Source organism: Phasianus colchicus, chromosome 22, assembly GCF_987193195.1.
Source record: "Phasianus colchicus chromosome 22, bPhaCol1.hap1.1, whole genome shotgun sequence".
Classification (NCBI taxonomy): Eukaryota; Metazoa; Chordata; class Aves; order Galliformes; family Phasianidae; genus Phasianus; species Phasianus colchicus.
This window is the reverse complement of record NC_143457.1, coordinates 6,588,948-6,615,609: the sequence shown is the minus strand read 5'-3', so window position 1 is coordinate 6,615,609 and position 26,662 is coordinate 6,588,948. Positions and strand designations below refer to the sequence as shown.

At 48.7% G+C, this 26,662-nt stretch overlaps 1 protein-coding gene across 4 annotated transcripts in view; it reads right to left on the bottom strand.

The window, feature by feature from the left end:
- The window catches only part of TP73 (tumor protein p73), a 32,293-nt gene that overhangs the window by 2,489 nt on the left and 3,142 nt on the right, over positions 1-26,662 (bottom strand). For 2 of the 4 annotated variants that reach the window (XM_090123312.1, XM_090123311.1), the window contains exons 3-14: positions 24,312-24,407; positions 23,460-23,583; positions 16,581-16,826; positions 4,856-5,042; positions 4,607-4,722; positions 4,101-4,210; positions 3,668-3,810; positions 2,922-3,010; positions 2,660-2,784; positions 2,114-2,268; positions 1,834-1,966; positions 764-857 (exon numbers count right to left, since the gene is read on the bottom strand). In XM_090123312.1, the coding sequence (XP_089979438.1) occupies positions 764-857; positions 1,834-1,966; positions 2,114-2,268; positions 2,660-2,784; positions 2,922-3,010; positions 3,668-3,810; positions 4,101-4,210; positions 4,607-4,722; positions 4,856-5,042; positions 16,581-16,826; positions 23,460-23,583; positions 24,312-24,370 (1,581 nt within the window). In that variant the 5' untranslated portion in view covers positions 24,371-24,407. Of the gene's footprint in view, positions 1-763; positions 858-1,833; positions 1,967-2,113; positions 2,269-2,659; positions 2,785-2,921; positions 3,011-3,667; positions 3,811-4,100; positions 4,211-4,606; positions 4,723-4,855; positions 5,043-16,580; positions 16,827-23,459; positions 23,584-24,311; positions 24,408-26,151; positions 26,290-26,662 lie in introns of those variants that run through there. The other 2 variants (XM_031613419.2, XM_090123313.1) reach the window with 2 other exon arrangements.

Sequence of the window (26,662 nt, the reverse complement as noted above, 5' to 3'; positions counted from 1 at the left end):
AGCTGCCAGGTAGAAGATTATTACAAACTACCTGAGGGAAAAACAATAACAGAATCAGGGCAGCAGCTTTTTTTCTGTCCACAATACTGGCTCTAGAACTTACAAGGCTAACTATGGCTCCAGGGGTTTAAGCTTTTTCTACTCCTTATCCTGATGGATGAGGGGAGTTCCTGGTTGGTGCTGCCTTCAGTTTTGCAGCCTCAGTATTGTCAGCAAGAGATTATGCTTTCACTGAGAACTGCAGTTGGCAGCTCCTCTTCCCCTGGCAGCAGAGAGCTGACACAGAGCATGAGAGCAGGAATACCAAACCTACTGTATGCCTGTTTTCGTTCCAGCTCTTCCATAACTTATGCTGTTTCATTTGCTGAGTACCTTATCTGGTTTCCTTTTTGTGTTAAACATCTACATGAGTTCTGGTTTGGGATTGCTCTTTCTGGGACATCTGAAAAGAGCTCAACAAGTATGCTTGTTAACAGTTTGTTTCTCTCTGTTAGTTCATCAGATCTCATTAGATCTCATTTCTGACAGTCTGGAGGAACCAATGGAGAGGCTATTGTGGTTGCTACCAAAAACTGAACCACTGTTAAAAGTGAAGGACTAGAAATGATGCATAAATGGAAGACATAAATCATGGGGAGTATATATTCTGTAACAGGTTGGTGCACAGTTTTTTTCCTTTCTTTTAAAACAGTTTTGTCCTTGCTTTTAAGATCAACAGCTGATAGAAACAAGTGGTAAGAACAGATCTTCCCAAAGCATTTACCTCTATGGATAGGTTCTGCAGGTGGTAAATATTCTGTAACCCTTGTGAGGTGAAATAGTCGATGCAGTTTGGACACCCCAATCCTGTTAAAAAACTGCAGAAAAAGTTTGGAAAATAAAGTGGCATTAACTTCTCATGAATATAAGCTGTGCTGTCAACCAACACTGTGTTTTCAGCTCACTGAAAAGGCAGCAGGGAGACAGCAGTGAGCTCCTGCTGCTTCCAGACTTGGCAACACTTCCAAACACTTGTGATGTAGATGGGATGTGGGCAGACGAGCAGAGGAGGAAACTTGCTCTGGCTGTTGTCACACATCTTAAGTGTGACCTTAACTTCCATTAATGTCAGAATGAAGAATGGAACTATGTTCATTCTGAATATTACTGTGTTCTGTTTTTTTTTTTCCCTTTCCTCTTCAGATCTTCAGAGGTTTCTGCTGAATTACCTACACTGTTAACTGGAGGGAGCCTGAGCTACCTGAGGAGGAAAAGGGCCCATGCCTTAGTTTGGACAGCAAAGTCAGTCTCTGCAACTTACAGACTAATTGCAAGGGTATTCTGTGAATAGCACGGCGTTGCTGCTATGCAGCTCTGATAACTGAATGTACAGGTGCTCTGACCTTGGGATGTCTGTTGAAACATCTATGTTCTACTTAAAGACAAGCAGTAAAAAGCATCTGTGGACAAGCTGGCATATTCCTCGTGGAAATGAACCATGTGGACCAACTTCCAGACATCGTTACTAAGGAAGGGAAAGGTGGAAGTTCACAAAGCTGTGTGCAGTTTGGCATGCAGGAAAAGATTCATGTTTGGGAGGACTTAATTTTTTAATTAAGCAAGGACAGATTACCCAGAGGTCTATGAGGGCAAGAGGTGTTTCTAACTGGTAGGTAGCTGGGCTTTGATTTTTAAGATGAGAAGAATGGTCTACATGATTTCATGAGCAGTGATTTCTCAGTTGGGACCAGTGGCCAGTTGACCAGTTGCTAGAAGATCTGAAGGTTAGAGTAAGGGACAACAGCAAGAAACATCAGAGGACAACACAAAAAGGGCATCTGCTGCCCTCCCTACCTGACTAGGCTGGGATCGGGGTTGTAGGGTGGAGGAGGGGTGCAGTGTGATCCTGAGACCATGGACTGGGACGAGTGGCCCCCGTTCATTTCTCCATTGGGTTGCATGGGGTGGCTGTTCAGCATTCCAGGTCCTAGGCAGCAGCCATGCCAACAGATAGATCAGTTAGACAGAACCAAGACACAAGAACCCATGTCTCTCACTGGGGGCCCTCCTGGGCAGGGAAGGCCCCCACAAGCTGGGACCACGGCTGTGCACTCTGCTGGAGTGGGAACCTTACCCATTGGCCCCAGGCTTGATGCTGAGCCAGAGCTGTGCTGTGCTGGCTGCCCGACCAGCTGGTTGACAGAGGGCAGCTTGTTGATTCCTCCTCCATGGACTTTATTCATAGGTGAGAGGACAGGGCCGTAGGAGGAAGGTGTCTGCAGCTGATTTCTGGTCAGGAAAGAGAAGGCAAGCGATGAGCATCCAGCAGGAGGATGTGGAGCCAGCTGGCAACCCCAGACCTCCTGTCTGCCTGCTCAGGATCTTTGTGCTGAGGTTTCAGGTAGCACTGAGGAAGGCTGGATTGCACTGAGAGCAGCCCAAGACAAATTGCACTGGTGCAAAATTGGCTGGGCTGCATTTATGTCAGGCAACAGCTACATGTGTCTGTGAAAAGTCCCTGCAGATGGAGAACTCACTGCAGTGCAGGCCCCCTAGGAAGGTTCATATCCAGTGCTGTAGTTTATGCTTCCTACAGTGCTGTAAAAAATAGCAGTTGCAGCAGTGCTGATCAGTTTGCAGAGCTGCAGTGAGCACTCAGAGACACCGGGATGGCACTTACTGCCTCTGCAGGAGCTGCTGCTGTTGCTGCCGGTAGGAGTCAACCAGCTGCTGCGGGACCAGCTCCACCAGCTCCAGGCTCTCCTTTATCTTCATCAGGATCTCGAAATTCTCCCTGCCTCGCACCTGGAGGAGGGAACAAGCCCAGCTCTCACCATGGCCCTTTTTTTCTACCTGCAGTCACACAAACCCATCCTTCCTGAGACCACATCCCCAAGAGTTTCCCTTGCCACTGCCGAGCAGTGTGGCTCACTGACACTTACAGGCACATAATACATCTCCTCCTCCCCGTGTCTCCGTTTCTTAACGCCTGGCCCCAGTGCTGGGATTGCCTGAGGGCTCTGTTTGAATGCTGGAAAGGAGAGAAGGGGAAAAATGTTAGCAGATGAAAGTCAAATCTGGCAGTGGGAACAGCTGTGTCCTCTGGGCACGCAGGAGCAGTGTGCTTTGCAAGCCTTTACTGAAAAGAGGGAAATAGCTACCTCTAGGAGAATTAGCTTGACATATCCCGAATGTGCGCTGTCACTTAGGAATTATGGCTCTAGGAATTCTGTGCGTGTGTTTTTTAAGAAAATTTCATTTTTTTTCTCATTTCCATTCTCCTATGCCCTGCTGTCCTTGGGAGAACAGGACACATCTGGTAACACCTTGGTTTCCTGAAGTATTTTAGCTCACATCATGCACAATGCTTGCTGCTTAACTGTATTACGTCCTTGATGATGTTCCTTCAAAATCAACAGTAATGAATACATCTGGACAGAAAGGCCCTATGCTAATATCACTGCACTCTGGGGCAAAAAGAGAGGAGATCCTACTTCTGAGATTCAGAGGAGAAAGGTCAAAGCATTATGCCCCATTGTGGGTTTAAGCCTGAACTTCTGGAGCACAGTGATGCAATGGGAAAGGTGCTGAGGCAGAAGGGTTTCGAGGAACAGTGCAGGCTAGGAGCTCAAGACTGTGACAAAGCAGTGTTCTGAGGCACCCTCCCTCTCCTGGAGAGCAGACTCACTGCGTTTGTTGGCGTTGCCATTTTTAGCTGCGTTCTCATTCAGGGCTTGTTGCTCTCGATAATGGTCTTCATCAGCTTTCCGGTCTCTGCCAGGACAGGCACAGATCCGTCCCTCAAATGATCGCCTTCCTAGGACTTGGCCGCTGGGAGGAGAGAGGAACTGGTGAATTTGTTTCTGCCAGGGACGTTCACCTAGGCTCAGCCCAGCATGTTATGGCCTGGCTCAGATCCCCGGGTGTGGGAAGCCCCTCTGCAAACAGCCTGAGCAGGAGCAGTCTCCTGCGGGAGGAGCTCCTGAGGCTGAGGAAGGCTTCAGCTGTGTGGGAAGAAGCCAGCACTGCAATGGGTCTGCTGTACCTCCCCTCCCCTATCCCTAGCCAGCAGGAAGCAGCCTTTCTCCTAAGGCAAGAATGGTGCTCCAGCAGCCACTTACTCTCTCGTCTCCAGTGTGATGATAATGAGGATGGGTCTCCTGTTCATTCCTCCCACACAGCTGCTGTTGCACATGAAGTTGTACAGGATAGTGGTGAACTCGGTTCCCACCTGCCCAGGAGAGGGTAGCAGACAGTGAGCAAAGAGTGAGGGCATCCCTTTGGGCAGGGCTGTGCCTTGAGTGCCTTTGCAGGTCAAGCAGAAGGAGCACTGGGAAGAGTGGTGACATGTGGCACTGCAGTGATGGGGACAGTCCTAAGTGGGGAAATGGGATGCTGCAAGGGCTGTGGGATCTCTGAGGGGGACGCTCAGGCCTTCTGTTCCCCACCACTCAGGAACAGAGTACTCAGAGCAGGTACACAAGGGCTTGGATGTGCTAGTGCCACCAGACTCCAGCCCAGGACTCAAATCTTCCTCCAACAAAGCAGATGTCACCAGCGGGTTCACCCCTCAACACTGGGACAAGAGCTGATTCTGCTCCCCACCACCCCCTATGCAGCTGGGTACCTGTGGGGGCTCATAGGGCACCATCACACTCTGCCGTCCTGTCACAGGGTCGTCCACGTACTGGGAGAGGTTGTTGCCTTCCACCCTGATGAGGTGGCTGGCTGGGGCTGACTGGCCTGTAAGTCAAGTGCCTGTGGTTAGGACCTGGAGCTTCGTCCTGGACAGGGCAGCAGTGCCTGTCCCACCAGCTCTTCCCAGCCATGTTTTGCAGCTGGGGCTGTGCCCTGTAGGGGTGACAACAGCACTCACCATCATTAAAGTCACGCCCCAGCTCATGGTTGGGGCAGCGTTTCACCACTTCTGTCACGTGCTCGGCCTTCTTGTAGACAGGCATGGCCCGGATGATGGTGCCCGGTGGCGGTGGGCTGGATACCTTGATCTGGATGGGACATGTCTTGGCAATCTGACAGTACAGCTTCTTCAGCAGCGGGGAGTACTGGAATAGAAGAGAGACCTGTGTTAGCACAGCTCGCGAGGAGCAAATGGAAAACATGGACATGCAGTTCAGCATGGCAGCAAGGAGCCCTGGGTGCCCGCTGCCCTGTGCCTGAGGGATGCTGTGTGCACGTGGAGGCTGAGCACTGTGGCTCTCACACCACGCTCAGGCAGGCGCCTGCTTTCCCGCAGCTCCTCTGATCCACCCACCTTCTGCCTCCTGAATGCTCCCAGTGAGATGCCAACATGGCAGCAAAGCAGCATATTAAAATAATGACTCGTTATAAAACCAATTGCTGCCTATTGTACTGTAACCGCTCCGGGGGTGCTGTGCCAGCGCAGGATTCCCCGTGTATTGGCTCTGCTGATGCACATGCTTTGTGAAGCTGCACAAGAGATAGCTGCCTTGCAAACTGCTATTGCACATGCATGTAGGGGACATTGTGTGTTGTTCTGCAGTAACTTCTTACCCCAACCTCAGCACTTGTTTCTCCCTCCCAATGCTTAAATGTGACCAAGTTCACCTGCACAACAATGTCCACTTTCCACACAAGCCAGATCACACCAACTACTGGATGCAGCATGGGACCTTCTAGGGAGGGTTTCCCAGCTGGCACAGAGGGATAAGGAATCCGTGCTTCACACTGCATAATAGAATTACAGCTAATTAGGGAAGATGTCAGACATTAATTATGTCTAGTAAGTGTGGTGCGGAATGGGGTTTATCCTGACCATGACTCGATTCTTCACAGACACTTGCAGTCCTAGCAGAAGGTCACAAAGGAGATGGATCAGGGAGGCTGGGACAGCACTCTGTCAGGACAGGCACTGGGTGATGCTGGGCAGCAGCTGGAAATCACACCCAGAGCTGCATGCTGACAGAAGATGGTCTTTGACCACTGAAATGTTCCTTGTGCAGACACAACAGGGTCTGCTTGGTCATGAGCAAGAGGCAAACTTCACTTCCAGAAACAACAACTGTCTCCACTCAGCACAGCTGTGTTTGGCCCCAGTGTGCACCCAGCACTGACCCAGCCAGGAACAAGTTACGTGCTCCTCCCAGCCCCCTCCCAGCTCAGGTGCACTGAGTTGTGATGCTGAGCCCATAAAAGTTGGGGTAGAATGCTGCTGCTCCTATGGTGTAGCTGAGGACAGAGCAAGAGGAAGAGCAGAGGAGTGCTGTGCTTGCAAGGTAAAACCTCCCTAAGGTAGCAGAGTCCCTTCTTGTGCTGGACATAGGTGAACACAGTGAGGGGCAAAGGTAGCAGCCCATGGAGATGGAGTGACACGTGAGTCTTCTTGGGTCTGACAGGTGCTTGCCCTGCACTTCTCTGAGTGGTTTGGGACTGGGAGGTGCCCCAGGCAGCTGGGCAGGTGGACAGAGCCTGTCCCTCACCTTCTACTAACTGCTGTCCAGGGCACAAGTGTGAGGAGATGCAGTTCCCTTCCACCTTGCCGTGTTGTTTTCTAACAAAGAATTTGTTTGCTATACACGAGCCCACCCCTGCTGCACAGAGCTCAGCTAGTCCCTGCATGCAGAGCGTGCTTCTGTTCAAAGTATTTTATCTCATTCCCACAACACATGCTTTATGCCAAAAAAATACCACCGTGCTGAATGTTTGTGAGGTTGTTAATGCTTGTCCTAAGCCACCAAAATACAGGTGTGCAATGGCCACTGAGTCTTTGCTCCTAATGCCATGCAGTGAGGAAGCATCGCTGCTTTCCCTCTGGCAGAGGGCTTGCTTCTAAAGCTGAGGGCTCCGCAGCAAGCAAATAACTTGAGTGCAAGGCTGCTGGTAGGATGTTAGGGTATGTGGGGCATGTCATGGTGTCACCTTTTAGCTGGTCCTTTACATATGACAGGGGTGCAATTTCTAGCAATGGAAAGAGAGAGCAGCACTGGAGCAAGGCTTGAGCCCATATAACCTGTTTGCATGGGTGCAATGGGGACTTAATGCTCTTGTTTTGGGGAGACAATGTGGCAAAACAAGGGTTATATGGAGGGGGCTCTTCCTTGCCAGGTGTTAAAATACTGACAACTCCTGTCAAAGGATCCTTTCATGTAGACATTCCCGGGCAGTCCTCAACACGCCTGGGAAATAAAACTGCTCTGGAAGAGCAGAGGTGCATTACGGCAAGCTCTTTGGTAACAAATTCTCTCATTATACCATGTTATGACATGGATAAATCTCTGTTAAATAGCACAGCAATTGCCCTGCAGGGAGAAACGCTGCTGCTCAACACAGGCATGCCTCTGCTGATAACCTTATCATGTCTTAACAGCTCCAGCATTGCCTTCAAAGATCCTTCAACAATAACAAACTATTCTTTTAAGGAACTCCACACTGATAACTCTGGGCAAGAAGGATCAGGGTTGCATCCTGTGAGACTGTGTTCATGGTGCTGGATCAGCAGCACTTGGCTCTCTGCATGCTCTGCTGCAGTCACTGCTGGAGTAAAGCTCTCCTGGTCTTGGAAACCCTGCTTGTTCATGCTCACTTTGGGAGTGAGCATTATATTTCAGGTGTTTTCAGAATCCACTGAGACTCTTATGTGTCTAGCCATGTTTTCAGCCAAGAAAAGCAGTGTATACATAAGGGACAGTAAAATGTATGCTTTGAGACACCCAGTAGAGGACCATGCAGGTGCTCTGCTTCTTCATGGTCATCTACATCTGGGCAAAATTGTGCTTTCAGTTACTGATGCTTGCTGAGGTGCAGCTGAAGTGCATGCACTTGCACTTCACTTACACAGTGCACCAAAGCACTGTACCTTCCTCAAGTGCAAAATAGGAGAGTTGCCAAGTGAAAAATCAGAACCCCAGAACAACACAGCAGTATTTATCTCAAGGAGTGCTGCAGTCACCTCGCTGCTTCACACTCATCTTTTGGCCACGGCCGTGTCATTGCCATATGGTTGGAGGGCAAGCCTCTGGCTGTCCACCCATACCATTCCATTTAGTTTTTGCAAGCTGGTGGCAGCTGTGGCTCCTGCTGGTTTGAGAGTGTGCTGCAGGAGTGCTTGGCTGCTGGCCAGTGGAGCTGTCCCTGGTATATGGGAAGCAAGCACGGACAGGGCTGTGTTGGTGAACTGAGCGGTGTTGATGCCTCAGCAGCACCCGTGGGTGCCTGAACACATTCCCCAGCATCTCCGGTGCTGGTGTGGCAGCACTGAAAGATCTCAAGCCTAGCATTTCTTTCACACCTACACAAAAGTTTGAATTTGTTCTATCTCTAGGCATCTCCTTCCTTTACCTCCAATTCCTGTTCTGCGCTTTAGCTGTTAGTGTAGCCCTTTGTATTCTTAAAGTCACCTCTGATAGTAGAAGAAAGTCAGACAGCCTGTTACTGTGTGTTTGCAGAGCACAACAGCTCCATGTCGCTGCGGCTTGTGGATGATTGTACAGCATAAACAGCAGCAGTATAACTGAGAAACCAACCCTAAGCTTACATAAACTTGCAGAACACATATTCTTGTTCTCTTGTTTTTCCTCTCTTACAGTCATGTGGCTTTCAGTGTAAGCACACCCCTATTTGCTGCAGGGGAAAACACAATGGCACCTCTTGCTGCTGCTGCTGCTTCTCTGCTCCTGTAGTGTCTTGTAGTGCAAGTCCAGAGCAGTAAGACTGAATGGAAAAGCCAAATTCTCCTTTCTAAGTGTTATCTTACTACTGCAACCACTGTGTCCAAGAAATGTTGCGTGCATTACAAGGTTCAAGTGACCTAATACCCCACAGAAATTCATGGAGACCAAAACAGCACTTAAGTTAAGCTTAAGACTGCTGCTGTTCACCCTGCGCACGCATCCAAGACCTGCTCTTGAAGAAACCCCTGCCCTAATCAGCCCTGCAGCTACTGTGCAGGAAGCGAGACACAGGAGAGGTGGGTTTTCCTCACTATGCTAAGATCATGGCTCAAAAAATAACCTGAATCTTCTGCACAGAGACCTACCAGCAAAGTCCATCTGCCCCTGCTCCTCTCTGGGCAGCAGAACCGCTAGAAGGATGTGTCCCAACAGATTTGGAGCTGATAAAATCTTATTTATCTTCAACTGTTGACACCGAAGCGTCTAGACTTGCCTGCTTCAGGAGGGCTGCAGCCAAGTCCTTCTTTCTCTCTTGAAGGAAATGATTTGCTCAACAATTACTTTTTCCACAAATCCTCCCCCCTTCTCCCTACCAGCCTTCTCCTCCTCCTCTTTTACATTCCACTCTCCTCATTAGCTTTACTCAAGACGTGTCCAGGACTGCAGTCAATGGATCCCAATAAAGCCACTAGCCTGGCAAGGGAGAGAGAAGAAAAGTGCTGCCTCCGGCTGCTAATTTCCTTGCACTCCCCAGCAAGCAGCTGCGGAGCTGCATCCTGGGACAGGTTTGGACAGATCGCAGTGGAGAGGTGATAATAATGTGTCTGTCATCTTACTCAGACATGTAGCATCTTGCAAACCGCAAATACCGTTAACCGGCTTGGACGAATCTGTTACGACAGATCCTGGAAGACATGCAGACTACAGAACTTAGTTTTTCTTTCTAATTTTTTTTAATAACCACTTTTTAATCACCGGCCTATACAACTTCTCACTGAGTTGGAAATTCCTCCTAACGTTTTCTTTACTGCTCGCTTACTAGAAGCTGAGGTTTGCATGTTGTGCATCACTTGTGCTGAAAAGGAAGGCATCCACCTGTGCCTGGTGCACAGGGGCTTGGCACAGCACAATGGAATGGCTGCAAGGAGATGCACCAGCACCCTGCAGTGTCCAGGACAGTGCCTGGGAACAGGCTTTTCTCCAGAAGCCTGGCAGAGCCCCAGCAGGAGTCTCTGGCCACCACAGCACAGGGACTTAGCAGACATCCTCAGTCCTATACTCACAAAGGCTGGACCACCAGTGATGTTTTAGGGCTGCCACATGGGTACGGTGCAGAGAGGCACCTTGAGGTGTCCTCTACCCTGGCACCACTTCCCCACAGCAGTCTGGCTTCCTGGCATGTCCCATCTCAGCTTCCCACTGGTGATGCAGTTGCCAACAAGTCATTCCCTTGACCTGTGCATACCATACACGTTCAAGATAGTGGAACTGATAGTGGGTCGTGTTGGAACACCACACACCAAATTCCTTTGCCTTTTTTCTTAATTCCATTGTGTCTGGAACTGCTGGAACCTCATCCACGCCCTGCAAAAGCTCATGGAAAGCCTCCAGTAGGCTGGCTTCAATGAGCTTTGGAGCAAGCTGATGCTGAGGTTGCTTTCCTATTTCTGGCATGCCAAAATATCCATGGTCTTTTGCCCAGCTACTCAGATAAAAACAAAGGTGTTTATGGTTCAGATGTAGAGTGTACTGAGCCATGTTCATTTGCTCATTTTCAGGCCACTGCTGTTGGACAGATACCTCTGTAAAACACAGTAAGCTGCCAGAGAGATTGAAGCATTTTCTACAGATGATCCTGAAGATTTTCCCCTCCTCTTTACAACTGCCTCTCTATTTCAACATACTTCAGGTATCGAGGAGAACTTACCTCCAGTAACCCCAATTATTTCCATCCTTCCCTTTCAGCTACCTTCAAAGTAACCATTTCAGCTCCCCCAGTCTCCCAGCACCAAAGCTCCAACTGCAGTATTTATGGAGCAACCAGACTTGGGTCTAATTCAACCCCAGTGGTTTGCTTTGAGTAACTGCCTGATTACACCTGCTCTGACAGGAGACCCTCACCTTGGCTTTGACCCTCTCCAGCCACAGAGACCTTCCTGGACTGGCTGTGCACCAAAACAGCAAGCGTGATGCTGTACATGAGCTGGTAAGGGGTTTCGTCACTGGGATGAGACCCCAGCTGCCTCCCAGGGCTGGATGGAGAAGCAGACAGCTGCCCCTTTCCAGCCAGGCCACGGGGGGCCAAAGACCCCATTAACGCTTCTGCAGGCTTTGGTGCACACTGTAGTGTTTTGGAGAGGAGGGAGCGCTGATCCACCTCAAACCCAACTTGAGAAAAATACTAATTATCTATCAGTTACCAGCTGGCCGGCGTGGTGAGGGGCTGCCTGCGAGAAAACAGCCAAGATCTGCTCACGGCTCTTGCATGTATGGGCAGCTCCAGGGAACTGAGAGTCCTGATAGCTTCCAACAAACAGGCAGGCTGCTGGCGTGCCCTGTCTTGCATGGCTGCGGCTCCCATCCTCCTCTCAGCCCCATCAGCACAGCCTGCTGGAGAGGGGCTTTAAGCATGCAGGGAAAACCTTATTTTCAGCATCTGTTCATTGCTCTCTGCTAATAAGAAGGCTATTAAAAAATTAAAATGAAGGCTTCATACAGAAAAGACTCGCACAGCAACTTCGGCTCAGAGCTGGTTGTGATTTTCAAAAGCTGAGCTTGATGCTGTGGATAGAGATGTCCTGGGGAGTCAGGACCTGGGAGTCAGGAGCTTGCCACCCATTTGCTGCCTGGCATCTTTCTGCAAGAACAGAGCTGTTTCTGGCAAATGTGGGCCCCAAATCTGTGCACAAAGTCTTCATCTCTCTCCACCTGTTCATTTCATACATTTATAAATTCACCATCTGAAGGTTAGAAAGAACAGATTTTGATCTTAGATTTTCTACACTGCTGGTCTAAGACCCCCTCTCACTTGTCCTGGATTGAGCCAATGGTATCTACTTGAAGTACAGCTTATCTTTAAAAAGATAGGTAGACTCTTAATTTAAATACTTCAGGAGTTGGAGAATCCACCACATTCCTTGGTAAATTGTTCCTATGGTTAATTATCCTCACTGTTTAAAAAAAAATTTACACTGTGTTTCTAGTCTGAATTTGCCTGGCTTCATCTTCCAAGCACTGGATCTCATTATGTCTTTTTCTATTAGATTAAAGAGCTGTCTGCTATCAGAAACCATCTCCTATGCAGGTACTTGCAGACTGTGATCAAGCCACCCTTACTCTTCTCTAGGAGACCTTTAATGCCATACATTTCTTTGGTATCTCTCTACAAGGCATCTGCTCCAAATCTTTCATCTTCTTTGGATCTCCCTCCCAACCCTTTTCTATTTTGTCAACAACCTTTTGAAGTGTGGACATGAGAGCTGCACACACACCATGGCAGTGGTCTGGGCAGTGCTGTTTGTGAAGGCAGCCCAGCTCCCCCAGCCATGGTGACACCGTTCTGCTGAACGCTCATGGCTCCCCAACCATAAGCCCAACACCTACAGGAGTCTCTTTCCTAAATGGGGGAGCCTCATTCACTCGCCTTGCATTATTAAAAGGTTGTTTATCATCATTTGCTTGAGCTGCAAACTTAATCAACTTTAATGTATTTCCAAACCCATGTGTAACCACATGTAGAATTCCGTGGAACCTTGCAATAGAGGATATGAATTCCTGCTACAGTTTGTTTTCCAGCTGACTTATCCATTGCTGAGAATGGACAACACTGAGTTTCCCAGAGAATATCCTTCAGAGACAAAAGCCTTCAAAAATAGGAGTCTGTTAGGCTACGTGCTATGTATCAAAAAACTGTGTCAAATCACTTGACAAGACTGTCTGTATTGAATTATTTGTTTGGCATTGCTTGTGCACCGACTGTCAGTTTTTTCTTGGCTGGAGTCTTGGTGATTCAGCCCAAAATTGAGAGGCTGATGGAGCTGCTGATCCACCAAAGCCTTGCATTCACAGTGGAGGGCTCCCCTCAGCTCTGAGATGAGGGCGACAAAGCCATGCAGGGGAATTCATGGTCAGAGCTTGCAACTTGCTTAGTGTACACCACTTGGTGCAGTAAATCTTAAAATACTCAAAAGCTACTGATGAAATAAGAAGTATATTTTACAGTTGTTTCTTTTCAACTGCAGGAATAAACCATGCATGTCCTTTAGCACACCAAGATCATTAATTCAGCTTCTCTCAGCAAACACTGGACCATTACTGAGCCATCAGATGCTACTGTCCTCCGCTGCCCGTAACTTTTAGCTTTCTTTGACGAGTGCCTGTATTTCCTAACAGTTTTCCCATTATTATTTGTATGCTCCTAGATTCGTGTTCTTAATTCATGCAGAGAACCATGCTGCATATGTACATCATTATTTGTATGTTGACTGATGGACAGTATATAATATGTGATGTTTTGCTGAATTAATTCCATCCTTCAGCCAGGACAGATTTTCAAACAGCCTAAATTTAATGCAGACTTTGAGAGGGAGGAAGGAAGCAAGCAGCCTTGTATTCCAGGCTGCTGCACGGATGGGACAGAAGTGGGAGCAAATCTGTAAATCTGTCATTTCAGCAGGACCATTCATTGTGCAGGCAGCACCCTCGAGGAGCTGGGCAGTCTGCAGCCCTTCAGAAGTCCTCTGATGGTGGCTGTTTCAAACCATTACCCACGTTCTCCAAGATGGAAGGTGCTGCTGGCCTGCTCCTGTTCTCTCTGAGGCTCAGCAGTGGTGCAGTGAAGTCTGGTCTGGTGCTCTGAAGTATCAGCTTCTGGTGCTGGCTGGTGGCATGCGTTCTCTGCAGCATGGGAAGCCACAGCACATTGGCCAAGGGTGTCCTGAGTCTGGCCACTTCCCCAAGGTGCAGTGTTAGAAGGATTTGCTGGACTGATGTGGCATGGCTGCTCCAGTATCCGAAGGAGATTTTAATGCAACAGCTTGAGAATCAAAGCAACCCCTTCCTGACTACTGCAGCTCCCAGCAGAAAGACACAACAGCTACAGGATTGCAGACAGCACATGGCGATGCTGAGACAGTCTGGGCTCAGTTTAGTTAGTAACAGAAAGATCCCTGGTTCCTTACCACTGCTCTGCAATAGCAGAAGCTGGACTGTATGCTTGCTATCTCCCACTGAATAGAACCAGTACCTCCTTGTCTGCGGAGCAATCTGTGCTTGCAAGAAGGCTCTGCACAGGAGGTAGCACTGTGTGGAAGATGCCCAGTGCAGACTTCAGCAGCTGAACTGGGACATGCCTGAATCTCTCCTCCAGAAACAGCAGCAGCCTGCCCCAGAAGTGATGGGGCACTTGTGGCCTGGGATGCAGTCAGCAGCAGGACAGGTCATCCCCACTAAGGACAGCTGCAGCTCACAAGAGATGCCAGCATGGCATGCTCACCGTGTGGGATGGGCTCCGGGGGCTTCCTGCTGCTCCCTCCTTTGCTGTTCTGGGGACAACCAGCCACCTTTGTGGCTTTTTGTGATTTACTCCATGCAGCTGCAACATGCAGCTGGGATAAAGGAAGGGTCTTTCCTTACTGCTAATTAAAGGTGAGCACAGAATGTATTTTTAATAGGTGCTCTCCATACTAAACGTGCACGAACATATCCTGTTTTCCGTGCTGCCCAAGGGTATCCTGCAGCACCCAGCCTGACCCTGCCCCACAGATGTGCCCACCCCATCACACAGCTGTCTCCCAGTAATGTCCAGCCAGGGACAACAGCAAGCAAGCATTTGAGACTTCCCTGTCTCTTCCCTCTATAACAGGACAGCTGGGACAAGAAACACCACACTGGTGTGCGTTTGGCTTCCATTCAGATGCTTTGCTTTTCAAAATCACACCAAGGAGTGTGCCTTCTCCTTCGACTCATTACCCATCTGGCTGGCATTGCCCCAAAGGTTTCAGCAGGACGTCTGTCCTGTGGCCACATCTGCTCCTTTCTCTGTGTGCCTCTGCGGTTTTTGTGGCACGGGAATGCCTGTTTTCCTGTGCAGTTCCTATGCAGCTTTACATTTAACTGATGTGAGTTATCCCCTAACATGTGCAAGAGTGGACTAGAGTCACATCCTATCCAGAAGACCTTCAGTTTAGTCAAAACCTAACAAATGCATCATTTAGCAATATCTTGCAAGGAAAGACAGTGACAAAGAGTGACGGACCAACCACTCCTAGGAGGGCAAGCTGTACCTGATCACGGTGCTCATCCCAACCACCAGTCAGCACCAGCAGTGAAGGCTGAAGCTGATGGACCGGATAAAGGGAAGCTGCTTTTCAGCCCCAGCCACTAATTCATCTCAATTCAAACGTGAGTTCTCCAGCAGCTTGCTTGAGCTGTGCTGCAGTGAGCTGAGCTGTCAGCATGAAGCTGCACTGCGCTGTGCTGTGCTGCCTGCCCTCAGAATAGGGATGAGGTCTCCTAACTCTGCCTGGGTGTCACTGTCCCTGCAGCACCAGGAGCAAGCAGTACTCAAAGGGCAGCACTTTGCTGCACAACTCATCTCACACGGATTTGCAGCACGGACAGACCACGGCACTGCTGCAGACTCTGTATGCCCTCAGCACAAAGCACATGTGCAGTCCTAGCACTGCACCAGCACCGCAGCGCTGTAAGCCCGCCGTGTCCTGGGCTCTGTCTGCAGAAAAACATCCCAAGACACTTTCTGTCTACTGTGGAAAGGACTTTCTTAGCAATTAAGCACATCAGCTTCCAAAAATAAAAGTCATTCTCACACCTTGGACTGATACATTACTCCTGGACAGCTCTGCTTGTATCGTGATAATGTCAAATGACAGCAGCAGAGGAAACCCTGTTGCTCCCTCTTTGTGTCACTTGTCTCATCGCAGCCTCTCTGCTCTGCAAACACTTTTCCATGGAAAAGTGCATAGGCATATCTGAAAAGAGCTCTTGAAGAGATTCACATGGCAGCGATGAGGACTGGAGGTGATCACCATGCAGCAGGGAAACCTTCACAGCAGAACTGCCCTCAACTACAGCCACAAGTGTTGTTAGTTAAAAATACAGTCACACACATCCAGGAGCCAGCCTGTGACTTCAGGACGTTTTCTCACAAAAAGAAAAGCCGCTGTACTATGCTCAGGTTAACTCTTGATTAGAGCAGAGGACTCCTGTCTGTGGACACATAAGAAGACCAATAGTACTCCAGAACACCAGGTACTGAGCCCTCATGGCATGCATGATGCCGTGTAGCCATTCCTTCATAAATAAATATCTACTCTGTTAATTTGTTGTGGCTTCTAGAGGTAAGTTACTCTTCTGATACAACATGAAAGAGGATTAAAAATGAAAAGCAAGAAGTTAAGACAAAGCTAAGAATGGCCCCAGCAGAACAGAGCGGCGGTCCATCTCACCTACTGCATCACCTCTGACAGCAGTCACTGGAAAATGCTTTGGGAAGCACCATGAGAACAAGGCAGGCATTTCTCCCTGCACGTTTTTCCAGCTTTGTGATCTTTGGGGACATTTACATGTAGTCTATGGAATTTCTGCAGCAGAGGTTATATTCAAATCAGTGTTTAACCCAAATAACTGTGTTTAGCCCATTTGGGAAAAAAACAAAACTAAACAAGAACAAACAAGCAACAACAAACGCCCTTAAAAGTAAGCATTAGGTGTTTCTGCCTGCTTTTTCTTATCATGGTCACCTGTGCAAGCAAAGCCCCTGCCAGTGGTGGCCGTGCAAGAACCACACATCCTGCAGTGCCACACACCAGTATTCCCTGAGCATCCCAACACCACCAGCACCCAGGCACACACGTGTCTGTGGCAGCCTGGCTGAAAACACTGCCAACAACAGCAAGCATCTCTCTCGTGAATTGAAGAACACATGCAACTTACTGTCCAGGTGGCTGACTTGGCTGTGCTGGATTGCTGGAAGGTCACCTCAAAGTGGTGGGGACCTGGGTAGTCAGTGTTGGAGGGGATGACAGGAGCTGGGGACATGGCGTCGAAGGTAGAGCTGGGCTGCGAGTAGGGTGAATGCGTTGGGACATTGGAGGTGTGCTCGGAGCTGTAAGGGCTGGTGGAGGCTGCTCTGCTGCCGATGCTCTGATCCATGCTGTTGTTCAGCAAATTAAACTGGGACTGGAGGAAGGGAAAAGGGGAGGAGGGAAAAAAAGAAAACACCAGCCAGTTTAGAGACATGGAAACCTCAGCTACACTTCTTCAGGACTTCAGGTGTCCTGTTACAGCTTCCTTAAAGGGCCAGCGTGCTGGAAAGTCAACCAAAATAGTTGTTCTGGGTTGGTTTGTTTTTTAAACAGGTCACCACTTGTGTAAAGGATAAACTCAACACATTTAAGTCGTCCCCTTTTATCAACTTCACCCTCACTGGAGGCAGCACGATGCCAAGATCCCCAGGTTTCTAGCACATTTGACATGCAAAACCACTCTTTTGCAAGTAGGGGGAACAGACGTGAATTTTTTTGAGCTTTGCTAAGATGTGGGAAAAGTCCCACTGCATGGAGGTGGAGTGATGACCACGGCACTACACACATGACCACAGAAAGGCTCTTTTCTTCCCCGAAGTGAAGCAGGTTGGTTCTCAGCAAATTCCTGGAACCTCACCAGCCTCATCAGTGTTACCAATTTCCAGTAAAGGACTGCTCAGTGCCAGACCTCACAGCACTGATAACACCAGCCAAGCCTGTGGCCAGACCTCACGCAGGGCAGAGGTACCACAGGTACCAAACAGGTCTCTCATGGGAGAACTGATCCTGTGCTTCTGGGCTCAGCCTGGAACTGAGGCTGCTGGTGGCCAGTGGGGAGGAGAGGTCTTCTATCCAGAAGACAGAGAAAGAGCAAGGTTTTGGCCTCCACTGTAACTCCACATGACCCCTGCCTCCAAGCAGCTCAACCACAGCAGCAGCCTGGCATCCTGAGGTGAGCACCCCACAGCCAGGGCTCTGCATCCTGGCTGGCACTGACCACTCGAGTTGGTGGCAGTTGCTGATGTTGCCAGCCATGAATGCAATGCAGCATCTGCTCTGCGCAGCCCAGGCTGGTGCAATGCCTCCCGTCTGCAGCTCTCCAGAAGCCTCCGAGACCTTCATTGAAATTTTGGTTTTGCAGAGTGCTTTTTCCACTTGGAAAAGCTGCAGAATTCAAGCAGATGTAAAAGCCCTAGAGGAGAGACAGAAAAAGCTGTAGTTGCAATAGAACAGCGGGCAGCAGTGCAGCCCCTGCAGACACTGTTACGTGTTAGCATTGCCACCAGCTCACCTCAGCACCCCGACAACATGCCCCAAATGCCAGTCAGTTCCTAAAATCTCAGAGCTCCTGCCTTGCTTGCTAACAGATCACAACAATTGTGATGGCATTGCTCCAAATCAGACTTTTTCTGCACTCGTTCACTTATCACAAATGTACATGTGGGTGCCATTTCTGGAAGGAGTTCCCTTCCATGAATACGAAGAACCAGATCTGAATGGTGGTTTGTGTAATTCGTTTCATAGCTGGGGTGTTTGCTTTTAGTGGCTTTCACTGATGCCAGTTTAATTTGGGGAAAACCTCAAACTACAAAGTGCACAGCTGTGATGCAGCACGCTGCAAATCAGGTCACAGAGCAAACTCCCTTATTTATACATCTACTGGCTCTTATTCCAAAGTGCTGGGCCAAAACCTTGCTTTCCTTATTTATTTTCCTTATTCCATTTTTGAACAATTATTATCAGATATTTCCAATAAAAAACAGCAGCACTTTCATATGTGGGTACTGCCTAAGCAAAGTTGCAGTCTCAAAAGTAGCATGGCTAAAATAGCCTTAATCTTTCATCTGAAAATCAGGCCAATTGGGTTTTTTCCTTTTTCTGCATATTTTCCTGTGTCAGCGAATCACTGCTTGCTGTCCCCTCTGGGACATCCCACCCTGCTCTCACCTGCACCCGTCCCCCCGCACGGTGGGGATTGTGCCATCAGCTGCTGAGCAGTTCTGGGAAGCCTGGTGGGCAGCATGGTGTGTGAGCTGGACACAGAAGTGGGCTGAGGATGTGCCTGCTCCCTGGGAAGGCTGCAGGCTGAAAGGCTCACGACTTAGGAATCAGGAGACATGTTTTAACTTGGGATCCACACCTCACCCAAACGCGTTCGGTGTATAATGGCTTAAACGCAATCACCCTTCTGCAGGAAAGTTCTCCTGTTGTCTGCATCTATCATAAGGTTCTTGGAGTCTGTAACTAACTGGAGGAATGCTGAACAAGACCTGACTTGCTCTTACAAATACAGCCATTTTGTCCCCTAGAATATGTGCATAAACGCCTCTATTTCTTCTTGCTGCACTATAAATAGTCCTGATTAGCAACCCCCATCTGGGCTTTCCGCAAACCCAGATTTTACCAGGAAGAAAAACCATGAGAAACTTCAGCAAAATGGCTTTAGAGATGCAGGAGGGAAACCATGGCCACACCATCACAGCCAGCTGCCAGCAGGGACCTCGGGGACACGCAGCCCTGATGGTGAAACCAGCTGAAAGCTGGGTGGGAGATGTAAAGCATCGCATGGGAAGAGATCCTCAAGGAGAAAAGGATTGCTCTCGTTATGGCAGCACAGCCATTCCACAGCTCAAAGAATCCATGAATATCAAGATTGAGCAGGTTTGTTCTCTTGTGATGACTGGGACAACGGAAAGGCTTCAGGGAACATTCTGCACACACCCTGTACCCAACCATGGGTGTTTTCTTAGGAATAAATGGGAAGCGAGCGTTCCTCACTCGACAAGCAAACAAGCCGAGTTTCAGAACTGCCGTAGCACACGTAAGGGCACAGTCAGACAAAAGCAGGTTGGGTTTGCACTTTCAGGCAGATCAGAAGCGGGTGCCGTCCCAGTTACTCACATCCTGTCAAAATGGGAAATAAACAGGAAGCATTTTGCCTCCTGGCGAAATCTGCTAACCGAAATCTGCTCCGGAGCTGCAGTGCAGAGAGGGGTGAGATGTCCCCTGGACACGACTGAAAAAAAAACACACAAAAAGCAGTCCTGGTGGGATGCGTTGAGATTACAGTGGTTAGAGCTGGGGCTGTGTGGGGCTGAGGTGCGTGGCAATGGAGCTCAGTGGAAGGGTGAATCAAGGCTGATGAACTGAGCAGAGCATCACGACCACCCTGTGGGAGAGAGACTTCCCTTGACAAACCAGAAACCTCACAGCAGACCCATGAACAGCACTCAGTCATTTCTGTTAAAGTGAAGTTGTATGTGACATAAAAGAGTGCTTTCTCTTATCACCTGAAACAAATGAATCAGACTCATTGAAGTCAGACGATGCTCAGGACATACAAAGGTGGGAAAGCCAGCCTTTGTAAATTAGAGGAAATTTCATTTCAGACCTTTTTCAACCCAACTAATACTGCATGTTTCTCTGCATGTTTTATGATTTATCCTGCTCATAGCACAGTTTGGTTACAAAGCAACAGGCAAAGGCCCCAGTTACTTGGATTTGTAAACCTGTTGGAAGCGATACTCAGAGCCAAGTGCTGTGTGTACAATGACTAACTTGGTTTTTAAGATTGAGTAGGTTTTGGAAGTATTCCCTTAACAGACAAATCTAAGCAAGAATATTTGTATGTTTGTCAACAAATCCAACACAGTGCTTGTGTATGAATGTGTGCAAATATATACATGTGTTTATACACACACATTAATAAGCACATGATTGCAGAAAGGATACGTCAAGCAGCAGCACTACAGCGCAGAGCAACACAGTACATATGTGGTTTTCACTACTTGTGTAAGACAAAAAGGAGAAATCAAATAATTTCCAATCGGGAAGCACACCAGTGCACTCTTCTATCTAGAACTATATCTGCATCTAAATTTTTTGAATGCCAGAAAGCTGACACAAAAACCTTTTGACTAAGAAATCAACCTCACTGCTTGAGGACAGGGCTGAGGCTACATCACCTGCAAGCACAGGTGCCATTGCATCTGCCCCACCCTCCCAGCAGCTTTAAACCAGGAAAGGCAAAGCTGCCTTAGGGATGTGGGTGTTTGTTGGGAGCTGCAGTCCTTGTGCCTGAGAAGGTCTGAGGAGAAAACTGAGCTGGGCTTGGCAGGTAGCGTTTCCACCAAGGGATGCTCACAGCTGCCCTTAGCCTTCAGCCAGGTTTCTCCAATGCAAGCATGGACAATTTGCACGTACAAAGAAGACAGGGAGCCTGTGCTCGCTTACATGAAAGGTTTAAATCGTGCCTATGTCTCTGCAGAGCACAACACAGGAGCAGACAAAACATGAAAGAAGCATAGACTGAGCTAGTGAAGCTGCAACAATCCCAGGTAGGCACAGTTCATTTTCTTTGAGCTGTCAAGTGCCTCAGATACAGAGGAGCACTACGTCCAGTGCATCCCCAGCACGTCTCAGGCAGCATTGTGATGGCTTGGAAGCAGAGCCAGGACACAAACTGAGCTCCTGCTGCAGTGGCAGGGAGCAGGCACAAGCAAGAAGCAACGAGGTAAGACCCGTTAACAAAGAGTAGCACCTACCGTGGTATAATGCTGCATCGGGTCACTGATGTACAACATTTTAGTCTTCTTGGGATTTATAGACAAGTGGGAACTGTCCCGCCAGAGGAGTCATGGGGTCGGGAGGAGATGGAGCCAAGCAGGGAGACGCAGTGCTGGAGCATGAGGTGCAGGACCGGGGAGGCAGTGCCAGGGATGCTGCACTGACCACCTGTGTGCGGTTTGTTGGCTTTTTTGCTTTTTTCATCTCCCTTAGTTCTGTCAACTAGCTGCATCCAACAACAAAACGGGGCCCACCCCTTTCTGTCCCTCATGACTATTCATTAAAATGCAGGGCAGGCCCCAGCTTGCCCAGTGATGGACGAGGCTGCACCAGCCAGTCCCACCAAGGGGAGAGCGGGGGTCCTACTCTGCAATTAAACCCAGCCAGATTTAATTCCAGAAAGCTGCTTGTGGCATTGCTGGAGTCAAAACCTATCTGACCAGCACCCTTCACCTACAGACTGCGCTGGCCTGGGCATGCTGATGCAGTGACCCTGCATCCAGTTTGCACTTTGGAGCTATAATAGCATTGTGCCACCACTCTGTCCCTCTATTCACCCCAGGCTGGGAGATTCTTTCCACTGCGTATCAGTGGCATTAACAAACCACATGAACAGCTCAGACTGGAGCTACCCTGGCTTAATTGCTACTGGAGGTCTCATTGACAAAAATGCCTGGAGACCAGGCGGCCACCCTGTCCCAGTGCCACATGAAAATCCAGTAACAAATGCTCTTTTTCTCCCTGTCATCCCACCTTATTTCACTGGATTTAATTGTTTCATTGACTGGATTTAATTGTTTCATTCATTCACTGGATTTAATTATTTCAAAAAAAAAAATCTAAGGTGAGGTGCTTACTGAACAACTGGCTGGAAGCGGGGCATGAGGTTGGAAGCACAAAGCCTGCAGTCAGTCAGGTCTCCTCCTAACTCAGGGCAGAGGGCTGAACGGTCTTTGCTTCAGCCAGACACCACTGTGGAAGTCTGCATACTAGAGCAGATGGGCAGTTCAAAGAGTAGTGGATCATATTTTCAAAGATGTAGCCAGAGTGCATCACCTGCCTCTCTACACTGTGTGCATGCATGGACCCAAGCACAAAATGGTCAGAGCAGCATCCTAAGTCAAGCTTTAAGTACTGTATGAACTGAAGCTGGCATCTTTAAGAAAAAAATTAAGGGTGGCTGTTGTTCTCAGTAACTCACATTATTTGTTTATTTGTTTTCATACATGTCAGTCTGCCATGTGTTTTGGTGATGACAGCTAGCAAAAGCTGTACTCAGCTCATTATGAGCTTAGCTGCACAGTGTTGAGTTGCACAATGGGATCAATACAAATATTTACTTCTGGATCATTAATTTGAGCTTCCTCACCCCTGCAAGCCCCCCAGCCCTAGCACCCTGTGGGAACAGCCTGGTCGAACCAGGCTCCTGCTGAAGGGGGCTTCAGTTCTGCAGCAATAGGGAACTCTGCAATTAACACTGCAGCCCCCACCTGAGCCGTCTGCCAGGCTCCTGCCCTGCTACAAACAAAGGCCTGGCAAGAGAGGGAAAGTAAGCTAAAAGCGAGGGAAAAAGAGGCTGGGGGAGGGGAGCCAAGCTGGTGAGGAGCAAAAGGGGCTTTGTGGAGGGAGATGCTGAAATGGCCAGAGCTGCTGCATGTTGAAGGGATGCTGGTGGGAGGCCAGGCTGCTTGGAGAAGGAGCATTTATGCCGGGAGCATTACAGAGGCTCACACAGAGGATGCCTGCTAGTGGATTTCTAATACCTGTCTGGGCAGAGGGAGATCCTGATGCCAGATGAGTAGTTACTGTGTGCTGTGCAAACCAGGCCTTTGGCTTTCAGAAGAGACAGCAAGCTGGTCTTTTTGAGGGGGTTATTTCTAGTGCACAGTCTCAGTGCTGTTTCAAATTGAGTAATTTTAAAGACACTGTCTTTAAAAGACCTTCTCCAAACAGGAGAAGAGTCCAGCAAAATGTATTAACATGCAGCCAATATCTTACCAAATGTAACATACTGTACCATATGCAAAACTGCAGTACAGTCATTTTATTACAGGTTATTGGACACTGAACCAAACGATGGCAGCTTTGCATCTTTAGTGCTTCTGTTTTGAGTTATGAATAAGTAAGTTCCCATTTCCTACCCTAAAGCCACTCAATCGCCAGGAGAAAAACAAGTTTGTATCTGATCTATCTCTCACTTTTGTAGTCTGAGCACACTCACCATAACAGAGTCATTCATGCCTCTCATCTGGAAGACATCCATTGTGATCTCTGTGCGGTTGGAGACCTCATTGTTGCCTGTATGACTGGATGGAGAGAGGTCGAAGTAGGTGCTGTCTGGTGCCCTGTGAGCAAGCAATGGCAGATAGTCAGCTTTCCAGCTCTCCTACACAGCCTGCACCAGCAACAAGGGCTACAGTTCAGGAAAACTGGCCATGCCCAGCCCAAGCTGGTTGGCTGTTGGTTCTGGTGGTTACTGCTGGTGGATGTTGCTTCCACAGTGTGCTCTGTTAAGGGGCATGGGTGAGGGCTGATGCTGTGCTGCTGGGGCAGTGAGCTTCCCAGCAGGTACAACACGATGCATGTGGCCTTCTCCCCTTACAGCGAAGATGAGTTGGTGTCTCCTCTTCCACAGTACTGCAGAGGCATTGATGACCTTTGCTTTCTTACACAAAAAGTGTGCCCAGATGCTGACCTCTGATGTGCAAGAGTGCAGCAGCAATGGGGTCCTTTTGTCATGTATGTTCATTCCTTTGCATTTATGATGGAAATCGAAATGGCTGATGGTTGCACAACCCTCAGAAAGTTTCCAAAACCTGCGAACAACTTTGTGGGGCCCTGCATTCAGTGTATGCAAGATTTCCAGCTTCTGGCTGTCTAGCATCATCGAGGCAAAGTAGTTTGGCAGCTCAGAGCTGGGAGCAAAATTTGAATTCAGGAAAGGAACACGTGAAAATTGGTGCATGTGAAAGATGCTAGTCTCCCTTCATGTCATATTGATTAGATATGCTAATACAGATTACATGGCAAAGAGGCACTTCTGCCTCAATACACATGATCAAATGACACTTACAGTGTACTCCAGAGGTGTTCAAATGTTGTACTTTCATCAGCAGGAGAGGACTGGGACATCTTCACAGAGGGGGAGTCTGACAAAGGATAAATCACTCTAGGGAAAGAAAAACAACAAAGTTAGCGTTGCTAGAGTGCAAACAAAATGTCTCCTTTTCTCTTGATGGCTTAAGGACCTGGATATGCAGGGATTTTATCTGTTCAGCATAGGAATGGAGTGGATGATCTAACACAGCATTTACACTGCTCTATTCCTGGAACATGCACAGAGAACCAGGTCAGCTGCACTAAACTCAGATTATGATAACACAGGTTGCAAATGCTGTGTTATAGAACCATGCCACAGAATATCATTCCCTCTTGTTTTTTACTGGTGCCCAAGCTCAGGTCAGCAAAGCAACCAGCAAAGCGCAGGAGCTTCCCAGAAGTGTCCCTGCAACAAACCTCTGGCTGCAGGTGCTTTCTTTCATGCTGATATTTCAGGTGCTGACACCACCTCTGTGATCTCCAGTCTTACAAAGATGTGAGTATTTTAGAAAGGGCCAAAGTGGCAGGGTTATAGGATGTCAGCCCATTTCTGCTAAATGCTAATTCTGTGACGCAGGGTTTCCATCTGAAATGTTTACAGCACGCACCAGCAGTTCTCAGCACTGCTACCCACAGCCCCTTCCACCCTTTGAGAACTATTCTTAGTAATCGTTTTGAACTAGGTTCATTCAGTAAAGGGCTTAGATCTCTATCAGACAACAACATTGAATTCTTGAGTAGGAAGTCTCTGAATAAAACTGAAACACAAAGTTAGTTGGCAAATAAAGTCTTGCAGTGAGAATCAGAACCAAATACATGCTTGGTGCTGCTCCCCTGAGATTATGCTCAGCAGCCTGGCACCAGCAGGGGAATGGGGAAACCCTCCTCTGCAAGGCTGGTGAATGATGGGTGGATGGGTGATGATACATGACAAAACTTGATAGGACAGCACGGAGATCCGCCATCTGAGAGTGAGCTTAGATCAGCTGCAGTGTGCTATGAGCTACAGAGAGCCCAAAAGCCGCCCGTTTTCTATCTTCCTTCAAGCACCAGAGCACTGAGAACACTGTGGTCTTTCCTTTGTGCCTTGAGCCCTCCCCCAAGCCCCCGGAAGAAAAGGCAGCATGCTGCAGAGAGCTGGGCTGCAGCCATCTTGGTCAGCATGCTGCTTGCAGCCACACCATGCGACTGCCCTCATCCTCCTCCTCCCTGGCCCCCTGCTCCCCAGAGCTGCAGGGGCTGCCACCCTCCCCTCCCAAACATGTATGCATCCCAGCTGCACTCCAGTTACCCCTTTTTACTCACACAAGGGTTACCATCTTGTTTAGGCTCGGTACCGACATCTAATAGCGAAAGCCTGAAAACTTCCTGCTTTTCAATCTTAAACCGCTCGTGGTGGGAGCAGCCGCTCTCAGAATGATGATGTTTAGGGGAGACCAGCTGCAGGGCCAGGGCCCTTTCAATGGTTTCTGAGTCAGCTGGGGACCGGGTGGCTTAAGAGCAACAGGCACAGCACCAGACATTAAAGTGAAAGCAGGGTGGTGTCCCGAAAGCCGACCCATGCTGGTTTCTGCTGCATCTGCGACTCATCTGAGTGATGCAGCACCTGCAGATGCTCTTCCAGGAGAGTTTGGCACAGCAGCAGAGTCTTTGCTCCCCACAGGACTTCTAGCCGAAGACAAAGCTCATCAAAGTCTTACTTCCGCCCATCCCTCCTCATCCCACGTGTAAACAGGGAGAAAAGAAAAGACGGAAGCAGCAGTTTCAAGAAAAGGAAAAGCTCAGAGCTGCAGTGAGGCTTCTCGGGCCCTTACCCTGCTTCCATGCTGTTTTCCATGGCCCTGGGTATCGGTAGCATCAAGATGCAGCCAGGTCTTTTCTATTAGCAGAGTGAGCACCTCTGCGCCGCCCCTTGCTGTGTGGTCATGCTGGATGACACCAGCTCTAACCACGTGGCTGCACTCGTTTTCAACAGAAAAAAAAAAAATCTGAATATTTTAAGGGCGTTTCAGAAGTTTTCCTTTCTCTTTCAAAACAAAATTGGCATTGGCAAAGCCAGGTCAGTGTCCATTCACACCTGAGCACTTGGGATCCGTGGTGCAAAGAACAGTTGGGCTGCCAGTGCAGCTAACACACTTCCCTCGTGCAGTGACTGCTGCACATGCTGGGAAAGCATCTCTGCACCAATACTGACAGCTTAAAAACTAGCCTTTAAGATGATAAAGAATTGCAGGAAACTTTGCAAATAGCATTCCTGGAAGTTGGCAGCAGTGCTGTCCATAGCGTAATTTGCCCTAAAATGAGGTATCCTACAGGATCAGTGAG